The sequence below is a fragment of the Phyllostomus hastatus genome, unplaced genomic scaffold, assembly GCF_019186645.2.
Source record: "Phyllostomus hastatus isolate PE091 unplaced genomic scaffold, TTU_PhHast_1.1 phas_scaffold_78, whole genome shotgun sequence".
Lineage (NCBI taxonomy): Eukaryota > Metazoa > Chordata > Mammalia > Chiroptera > Phyllostomidae > Phyllostomus > Phyllostomus hastatus.
Window position 1 is genome coordinate 53,339,248 of NW_025334041.1, and position 11,156 is coordinate 53,350,403.

Genomic DNA, 11,156 nt, shown 5'->3' on the forward strand with positions numbered 1-11,156 from the left:
ACCCAGTGAACTCTGGTGAGAACATCATAATTACAGAACATTCCAAGCAGACTGGGGTAAAAGGGTGCTCTCCTGAGCTACAGAAGGAATGGTCAGGTGGTTAAGATGAAACACAAGTTAAATTTATGAGAGTTGTCCACAGGCAGCAGTGGTGATCTTCTTGTTGATCTTGCCATTCCTGCACCCAAAAGTGCTCTCCATGGCTACCACAATATTCATGCCATCTTCACCTGGCCAAAGATCACATGCTTGCCGTCCAACCACTCAGTTTGTAGTGCAAATGAAAAACCGGGTAGCATTGTGTTGGGTTCAGCATTTGCCATGAAACGAGATGCCTAAACCCATACGCTTCAGGATAAAATTCTCATCATCAAATTTCTCTCCATAGATGGATTCTCCACCTGGGCCATTATGGCCTTGAAGTCACCACCTTGGTATATGAATCCTGAAATAATTACGTGAAAGCAGGAACTTTTATAACCAAGTCCTTGCTCCCCATTGCTCAGAGCATGAGTTTTCTGCTGTCTTTCGAACTTTGTCTGCAAAGAACTCGAAGGAGACAAGGCCCAAGGGCTGTTGGTTGACAGTGATGTTGAAAACACTGTGGGGTTGACAGGGCAGCAGCATCTGCAAGGCTGCAGATTACTCTTAATAAATTTCCCATTATATTATAGAATCTCAAAAGTTATATAAGATTGAATCTCTTCAGTGTTACCTCTAAAAAATGGAATCCACTCCCTAACTTGGCCTCAGAAAAACAGAAAGCATTTATCTTTAGTTTAATTTTCTTATGAAGGCAGAGGCAGATATGACATAAATACAGGCATACTTTGTTTTCTTTTTTAAAAAATTTTGTTTATTTCTAGAGAGAGTAGAAAGGAGGGAGAAAGACAGGGAAACAAGAATGTGAGAGAGAAACATTGATCAGTTTCCTCTCACATGTGCCCAAATGGGACCAGGCCCACAACCCAAGCATGTGTCCTGATTGGGAATCAAACTGGTAACCTTGTGCTTTGCGGGTTGATGCACAGCCAACTGAGCTAACCAGTCAGGGCCAGCCATACTTTGTTTTATTATATTATGCCTTACTGCACTTCACAGATAATTGCAATTTTCACAAAATCAAAGTTTGTGGCAACCTTACATTGAGCAAGTATATTGGTGCTATCTTTCTAACAGCATTTGCTCACTTCGTGTCTCTGTATCACATTTTGATAATTCTAAAAATATTTCAAAGTTTTTCATCATTATTATATGTATTGTGATCAATGATCTTTGATGTTACTATTGTAATTGTTTTAGGATACCACTAAAGTGCCCATATAAGACCTTGTACTTAATTGATAAATGTTGTATGTGTTATGATTGCTCCATTAACTTTCCCCCATCTCTCTTCCTGTTTGTGGCCCTCCTTATTCCCTGAGACACAACAATATTGAAATTAGGTCAATTAACAACCTCATAATGGCCTCTAAGTGTTCAAGTAAAAAGAAGAGACACATCTCACTTTAAATCAAAAGCTAGAAATGATTAAGTTTAGTAAGGCAGGCATCTTGGATGCAATGATAGGTGGAAAGCTGGGCCTCTTGTGCCAGTTAGGCAAGTAGTGAATGCAAAGAAAAAGTTCTTTAAGGAAATTAAAAGTACCATAGTAAAAACAAGATTGAGAAGGCAAAATAGCTTTATTAATATACAGTAAGTTTTAGTGGTCTGGACAGAAGATCAAACCAACTACAACATTCTCTAAAGCTGTAGCCTAATCCAAAGCAAGGCCCTAACTCTCAGTTCTGTGATGACTTAGAGAGGTAAGAAATCTGCACAAGAAGTATTTGAAGCTAGCAGAGATTGCTTCATGAGATTTAAGGAAAGAAGCCATCTTCATAATATAAAAGTGCAAAGCAAAGCAGCAAGTACTGGTGTAAAAGCTGCAGCAAGCTATCAGAAAATATAGCTAAGATAATTAATGAAGGTATCACACTAAACAACTACAATATACAACAGATTTTCAGTGTAGGTAAAACAGCAGATGCCATCTAAGAGTTTGATAGCTAGACAGAAGTCAAGGTCTAGGCTGACTTCAAAGGACAGGCTGACGCTCTTGTTAGGGGCCAGTGCTGCTGGTGACTTTAAGTTGAAGCCAATGCCATTTGCCATTCCTAAAATCCTAGAGTTCTTAATAATTACACTAAATCTACACTGCCTGTGCTTTATAAATAGGGCAACAAAGCCTGGACAACAGCACAGCTGTTTATAACATAGTTCATTGAGTATCATAAGCCTGGTATTGAGGCCTCCTGCTCAGCAGAAGACATTCTCTTCAGAATATTACTGCTCTTTGACAATGCACCTGGTCACCCAAGAGCTTTGAAGGAGATGTACAATGAGATAATGTTGTTTTCATGCCTGTTAACACAACATCCATGTACAGCTCATGGATCAAGTAGTAATCTCAACTTTGAAGTCTTACTATTTTGTAAAAAATATATTTAGTAAGGGTATAACTGCCCTAGATATAGAGAGTCATCTGATGGGTTTGGGTTAAGTAAACTGAAAACCTTCTGCAAAGGATTCACCAGTCTATGTGTCATTAAGAACATTCATGATTCGTGGAAAGATATTGAAATATCAGCATTAACAGGCATTTGGAAGAAGATGATTCCAACTGAAATGGATGACTGAGGATTCAAGACTTCAGGGGAGGAAGTAAGATGTGTTAGAGCAAGAGAACTAGAAGCAGAAGTGGACCCTGAAGATGTGACTGAATTGCTACAGTCTCATGATAAAACTTCAACAGATGAGAGTTGTTTCTTATGGAAGAGAAAAGAAAATGGTTTTCTGAGCTAGAATCTACTTCTGATGAAGATGCTGTGAAGACTGTTGAAATGACAACAAAGATTTGAGAATATTGCATATAAATAGTTGATAAAGCAGTTTCAGGGTTTGAGAGGTTTGACGCCAATTTTGAAAGAAGTTCTACTTTGGTAAAGTGCTATCAAATAGCATATCATGCTACAGAAGAAATGTTTGTGAAAGGAAGAGTCAGTTGATGTGGCAAACTTCATTGTTGTCTTATTTTAAGAAATTGCCACAGCCACTCCAATCTTTAGCAGCCAACACCCTGATCAGTCAGCAGCCATCCACATCAAGGCAAGACGCTCCATCAGTGAAAAGGTTACTGACTGGCTGAAGGCTTATATGATGGTTAGCATTTTTTATTATATATACCTTTTCTTTAACTAAAAAAAGGTATATATATTATATTTTTAGACATAATGCTATTGCATACCTGATAGTAAACATAACTTATATATGCACTGGGAAACCAAAAAATGGATGTTGTCTTGCTTTATTGCAATACTTTGTGTGCAACCAAACCAGCACTATTTCCAAGGTATGCCTGTGTGTGTGTGTGTGTAGAGGTGGCAGTTTATTAAACATAAAAAGTACCCTAGTACTTATTAAGAAATGGGTGAATATTGATTTGTTAGTTGATTATAACAGATCTGTGAATCAAATTGAGCTTTTGGTGATTGAATAGAGTAGATTAGCTGAGAAAGTTTGAGGAAAATTATCTTTAATACTTATCCCATGTAATCTACAAGCTCGTACTTGACCTTGGTCAGACTACATTAAAGTGTCGATACGTGTTACTTTAAAAGCCAGAAGCAATTGCTATTTGTTCTAGAGAAACATTCTTCAGAATTTCTCAAAATAGTGATTTCCCCTTGTACATGAAAATATATTCGGTATACAAAGATTTGGAAAACACATCTATTGTACACACCATGAAGGCTGTGTACATCAAGTTCAATATTATTTCTTTTCACGTTAAAAATGGGTAAAATAAGGAGAAAGGCAAAATAGAATCAACAGGAAGTTTTCTTAATTTGTATATAGGTTACATGTTTTATATACCTACTACTGGAACGATCGGAAATGGCTTTAATAAGTGTGAATAGTGGTCAGTTGTCTCAGGTGACAGTTGTCATATTCCATAACAAGACTATCAGGTCTTTATTTCTATTCCTATTCATGAAACTGTTGTCCTTATTCCACTACCAAACCTAGTGGCATAGAGGCTAGTTATTTCACTCTATTTTAGCTGGTAAAAAATGAATTGCCTTTTGTGGGCTCATTTTGTTGTTGTTTCTTATCTACTTATTAACAGCCCTATTAATGGTGAAGAGGTTTCTTTTTATTTTGTTTTCCTTTTATTTTTATTGGTTTTTAGAGAGAGAGATACCAGTTTGTTGGTCCATTTATTTATGCAGTCGTTGGTTGATTCTTATATGTGCCCTGACTGAGGATCGAACCCATAACCTTGGCATATTGGGATGCCAAGCATATTGGAATCCCAATATGCTTGGGATTCCAATATGCTTGGGATGTCGAGCATATTGGGATGCTCGAACCAACTAAGCTACCTGGCCAGACCAATTTTTTTTTTTAACTATTAAGTGAGAATTCTGTATGTTTTTTTTTAAAAATAGGAATGTTTTCTCTTTGCTTTATTTTCTTTATTAATCAGTAAATGTCTTGAAATAAGGAAATGCCATTTTTGTAGAGGAGATACCATAGTTAAAGATTACTTCTCCGAGCTCACACAGAGACTGCTTCTGTTAATAGAGAAATGAAAGGGAAAACAGGAAAACTGGCCCATGAGGTATAGTAATCAGACTTTGTTCATTATTAATGCTGCAGGTCATGAGAATAACTTGCAAAAGTTTGTTATGAATTAATCTAAAAATCTCAAAATCTATAGAGAGTATAAAGAGACAGTATTATCAGTTTTTCATTGTTTTGGAGTTTCATTTCTATGTAGTTATGGAAATTGTTTATCAGAGTCTGTATTATCACTTAACATATTTATATACATTTGAGCTGTGTTATATAGGGATGGGCAAAAGTAGGTTAATAATAATAAATACAGTAATTAATGAATAAATAATATATGAATAAACTGCATAATCACAACTATAAACCTACTTTTGTCTGCCCCTGTACATGACTCAAATAACCTTGCACAAACCTGAATTTGTTTTGCTGGTGATGAGTTAATATCTTTACCCAAAGTAACTTAAAATTTTAAAAAAGTAATTTGAATAAAGTATACTTTATCGAAGAGTCTACAACATCCTAGTTTGAATTATCTATAAATATAAGGTTAGGTTCTTAGATAATAAGCATTATTTTAGATAAGCAGTAGTTGAGAATACTGGGTTCAAATCTTAATTCTGCCACTTACAGAGTTTGTGACCTTAGGCAAGTTATTTACTATTTCTGGATGTCAGTTTCTTCTTCAGTAAAAAATTGGGCTAATAATAGAGCATGCCTTATATTGTTGTTGTGAGTAATAAAGGACATAAAATGCCTATAAAGTACCTGACACTGTAGCTATCATCATCATTAGCTAGTTACCATTCACAGGTGATATTTCCTGGTTATATTTATAGTGTGAGAGTCTTGATTTTCCTTTTGAAGTATTTACCCCTAAGATAATTTATTCAACACAGACCACAGTTCTTTTTTTGTTGTAATTTATATGCAGTTACATCTTAAATGTATATGAAATTAAACTAGACCAAGATTCCCTTTTCACAGTGTTTCTTAAACACTGTCCTACAAATATTCACTTTCATATGGTCATACAGAGCCATTTTGTGGGTGGGGGAGCTGTAGATTATGGCAATTCTAATTAATATAAACTTTGTCTTGAGTAAAAACAGGCCCTGGACAGCAGTTAAACCACAGTGAATTGGCAATTCTATTTAACCGCTACAATCTAAAACAAATGTTAATATGGCTGATTTTGTCCAAGTGTTGAACATTAAGGTAAACTTTGAGACTCAACAGCAGCTAAGTAAAATAAACCTTCCTGCTGGAATTTTGGCAACAGGTGAAAAACAGACAGATCCATCAACACCACAACAGGAGTCTTCGAAACCATTGGGAGGAATTCAGCCTTCTCAGAGCCTCCAGCCTAAAGTGGAAACTGATGCTGCCCAGGCGGCTGTGCAGAGTGCATTTGCAGTTCTATTGACTCAGTTAATAAAGGCTCAGCAGTCAAAGCAGAAAGACGTGCTTCTAGAAGAAAGAGAAAATGGAGCAGGACACGAAGCATCATTACAGCTCAGGCCACCTCCAGAACCTAGCACTCCAGTATCATCAGGTGAGTATGCAAGTAGCAGACCACTCATGTAGCTGCATTCACACGGTTTTCTTGTTGGCAGTTATTATCTATAATGTGTGTTATTTAGTGGCATTGCTAAGAGATAGCTGACACTTCTCAGGGCTTAGGTTAGTTTTTTTGTCTGTTTACTTCTAGGAATTGATTCTTCAGCAAATTAACCATGTGCAATATAACTCATTATTAGTTATATATAGATTTTTCTCATGTAAACCTATGGTAAAGAAGCAGTCTTTTACTCCAACTACAACAGGATGATTGACCAAGGCAGAAATTTTGCATATATAGTAGCTTTTGTTCTTCAAGCAATAAACAGGTATATAAGAGATTTTTCGGTCACCATAGACTTAGATAGTAGCAGGCAATATTAGTACTTATATACCCTTTTCTTTTTTATTTAATTTTTTTCCTTTTCTTTTTTTTGGGGGTAGTATGGGCAGAGATGGAACTTCTAATGCTCTTTAGGACCACCCACAGGAAACATTAACTATTTTGAACATTTAGTTTTCCACAGTAAATACTTTTTTTTTTTTTTGGCCTTTTTTTTTTTCCACTTAGGGCAAGATGATCTCATCCAGCACCAAGACATGAGGATATTAGAACTCACACCAGAAGCAGATCGGCCTCGTATTCTGCCTCCTGATCAACGACCTCCTGAACCACCTGAACCACCACCAGTCACTGAAGAAGATCTGGATTATCGGACAGAAAACCAGCACGTACCCACTACTAGCTCTTCATTAACTGACCCTCATGCTGGAGTGAAAGCAGCCCTGTTGCAGCTACTAGCTCAGCATCAGCCCCAAGATGATCCTAAAAGAGAAGGTGGTATTGATTACCAGACAGGAGATACTTATGCATCCACTTCAGACTACAAGGACAATTTTGGACCCTCTTCTTTCTCTTCCGCTCCTTATGTTAGTAATGATGGTCTAGGAGGTAGCTCTGCTCCACCATTGGAACGACATAGCTTCATTGGAAACTCAGAAATTCAGTCTTTGGATAACTACAGTACTACTTCATCTCATTCTGGTGGTCCACCTCAGCCTTCTGCCTTTCCTGAGTCATTTCCCAGTTCAGTAGCTGGATATGGAGACATTTACCTCAATACTGGTCCCATGTTATTTAGTGGAGACAAGGATCATAGATTTGAATATAGCCATGGCCCCATTGCAGTCCTGGCAAACAGCAATGACCCTTCTACAGGGCCAGAGAGTACTCATGCTTTGCCAGGAAAGATGCACAACTATAACTATGGTGGTACCTTACAGGAAAACCCAGGTGGCCCCAGCCTCATGCATGGACAGACCTGGACTTCTCCTGCCCAAGGACCTGGATATTCACAAGGATACAGGGGACACATTAGCACATCAGCTGGCAGAGGTCGAGGCAGAGGGCTACCATACTGAGTATCAGTTTTTCCTCAGGCACATCATTTTTATCTGGAAAGACTTTTCTAGCTGCAATTTAAGGCAGCAATCCAAGAGACTTGAATAATAATAATTCAACAACAGCTTTATTTTTATGTGAAAAGGGTCTTGCATACAATAGTTTTAAAAAAGACCAAAAAAAAAAAAACCCTGCTTAAATTCATGCTGTTCTAAAAACTAGATCTGTTGATTGTACATCTTCACAAATTCTAGCTAACAATTTTATTTTGTATTCTTGCAGTTTTAAGTGGATGCTAATATTAGGGACATAAAAGCTTTTATGGCCCTCTTGCAGTTTTGAACTATGCACATTTGTGCTTTTTTTTTTTTTTTTTTTGTACGTTTGGACCAACTTTTATGTAACAACCAACCAACCCCTCCCTTCTCCAGTTTTACAACAATCAGAAAGGGCACTGATTTACTTGGTATTTTTCTTTTTACAAAGCTACCTTTAGTCAAAGGTCACTGTCAGTCTTTGCACCTGCTTTCAGTGTTATTGTGAAAGGTGTACTTTGTGCTCATTTCAGAAAATAAAACATAACCTTTCTCTTGATGCAACAGTTTTATAAAAGAAATGGTCAATGTTATTTTTGTTTTATTTTGCAGATTATCATAACCTAGCAAAATGCATTCAAATGAAATAATGGGTTTTATATGAAAAATATGGGTGGGTTGGGGAGGGTAAGTAAGTGCCTTAACAGGTAAGCTTAAGGTCTGAAAAAGTACTTAACCTTTATACCCATTTGTCTTCTAAAAGGAATCAATATGTTTGTATTGAAGAGGAAGGGAGCTCTTGGGTGTTTGGGGTCTGCCTATTCAAGTCCTGTTAGATCCATTCTCTCTGCTTACCACACTTCCTCCTTTTTTGCCTCTCTTTGGGCTGTTACCTTCCACTACCATCTTCTCTTAGTAAGAGTAAAGAAAGGGAGTAGAACTGCAATCACTACTTTGTTACTTCTGATTAAGTTCTAAAAAGTTTTGTCATTTCAATGATTGGAAGTAATAGCTTAATGAGTATTTCAGTTTTCTTTTAGGCTTGCCATATGTTTTTGTTTCCATTTGCCATGGATAATGGGAGGGCTTAGTAGCATAGAAGCAAGGCATAATAATAGAATTTGAATATCTGTTAATGTTCATGGGGGGAGGTGAGGCAAATACCATATTTTAAGTTAATACAATTGCCATTTTATGAAAAAAATAACTTGTTAACTGGAAACATTGCCTAGATTGAATTTACTACAGCAAAGAAAAAGTGAAGGAAAACCTCTTATCTTCCCCTCCTCTCACCTTCTGTGAGGTTTATTAGGACTTTTGCCAGACTTAAAGCAACTTTAGTTCATTTCAACACTTTTTTTAAATTAAAAGCAACAAAGAATGATGGACAGATTCTTATTTAAACTGTGATGGTATCAAGTATAATTTTTTGTGCACACACACACCGATAATTATAATAATTATAAAAAGGAACCAAAGTTAAATAACCAGTGTTTCGATGTTACTAAATGGAAAAATAGACTCTGGAAATGAGTTATGCTGATTAACCATTTTGTTTTAACCGTTCTCTCCTGATAAGTTACTTTTTTATTGGAATCTTAAGTTGAAACAACAACAGTTACAGAATGGAAATTGTTCCAGTTCTAAAGTCAGTCTTTTAACCCTGTACCCCCTGTCTTACTTGTGAGACTTCGTTTAAAATAGTACATGGTGACAGTAAGAATACTTTAAAATTTACCATTTTATAGCTAAAAATGATGTCAGTTAACCATCCTATTTTTTATTGGATTTTTTTTGTTGGGGAGAAGTGAACAAAAGAACAAGTTATTTTGCTTTTATTTGGATATTAACAACTTATAATGAAACTACATTTTCAGGAAGTGAAGAAATATTTTGAATTTTTGCAAAATAGCTACAGTATTCAAGTATCTGAAATTTCAATATGGTGACTCTTAGACCTTTAGATCTTCCTATAAGTGACAGTATCTAAGTTATTCTTAATAGTCACACTTGTTAATTCTGACCATAGTAGCTAACATAAAATTGAAGATATTTATGTGACATGAATAGCCTGTGTTTTAAAAATTAAATATTTTATATAAAATTGAACTGTGTTTGGATAGTTTTTCTAATGAAACATTTCAGCTATGTCTTTATGTTGCAAGAGTGGCTGGGAGGATAGGGAAATTATTGCTTGAAACTGAAAATTTGAACTGCAACTTTTAATATTACCCTAAGACAGTATTGATTGAGAGATATACCAATAATATTTTATGCACCACTTAGAAATAATACAGCCAATTAAACCACAACAGAATTGTAAGTAAGATGCATCAATATAAAGATACTTCCCAAATTCAGACATGTTACTATGTGAAAGAATGTCTTAAAATTGATGAAATATGGTAGTAAAAATATTAATGTGTTCTATAACACTTATTATTTTTGTGAATTTGGACTAATAAGAGGAGGTTTGGGAAATTGCTATTTCTGTAGGTTATAAAAATTGCAGTAACCACTGGGTATTCTTGAGTGAAATCTAAGGAACATAAAATACTGCTTGTTTTTTGGAAATAAACTGGTTAGATTGTAAATAAGATGATGAAAACAGAAAAGATTGACTTAAAAAAAGAAAATATTTGTTTCACATGTGAAATTCCTATGTGTATTTCCTAACACAAGCAAGTTTTTCTGCATGCAACTCATTAAGTTTCCCATCTTGAATCCATCATGTGTTAGAGAGTTGCAGTTACCCTTGTAATTTCAAAAAGACTCTTTAAGGGGTTCATTGATGAAAATGTTCATGGAGTGTGAATTAAGGTAATGTATTAGCTGTGATTCAGAATTTCATTCTGTTAGCAAATACATATTTTTTGCCTACCAAGTGCTAGGTATTATGCTAACGACTTAGAATACATCAATAAACATGAAAGGCATTAAGTCATACTTCTGGTATGGTCGGTGACAATGAACAAGATTTAAAAAGTGTCTGGAAGGGCTAGTGGTATTTGCTGCTTGAAAATGTGATTGTCTTTATAAAATTTTAAAGTCATACTTGAAAAAGAAAGGTTCTGGAAAGAGAACAACTGTAAACTAAATGATGAAAATTTTTGTTGCATCTATCTAGTTTCCAGTAGGCCAATTTGTAGGACATACCAAGATTTCTTGAGAAAATTGGAAGGTAAATGGGTTCAATGCCTTCAAACTACTCTTACTGATAATTCTGAGTTAAAATTCTGCTATTTTTGCTGTTACTGAGGAGACCTGAGTTAGGGGGCTTCTCCTCCTGGGTTCTTGTCTCACTAGGGAGAAATGAATTCAGGTGAGAAACAGCATGCATAGTGGAAATGAGATAGCAAGTTTGTTTATGAAATACACTTGAGCATGAAGCTGCATGCAGATACCCAGCTAGTCTTGAGTGCCCTGATTATTTGGAGTTTTAGGAGTTTTATGCTTGAAGCCACTTTCAAGGTTCCCCCTCTTCCTTCCTAACACGGACCTTGGGATTAACATACAGTTTCAAAGACTTTATCCTAGATAGTAGA

The 11,156-nt window shown here is 35.8% G+C and overlaps 1 protein-coding gene across 1 annotated transcript in view; it reads left to right on the forward strand.

The window, feature by feature from the left end:
• The window catches only part of CDK13 (cyclin dependent kinase 13), a 141,830-nt gene extending 133,655 nt beyond the window's left edge, over positions 1-8,175 (forward strand). The window contains exons 13-14 of the mRNA XM_045828091.1: positions 5,897-6,169; positions 6,746-8,175. Of these exons, the coding sequence (XP_045684047.1) occupies positions 5,897-6,169; positions 6,746-7,596 (1,124 nt within the window). The 3' untranslated portion in view covers positions 7,597-8,175. The remainder of the gene's footprint in view (positions 1-5,896; positions 6,170-6,745) is intronic.
• Positions 8,176-11,156: the final 2,981 nt, after the last annotated feature.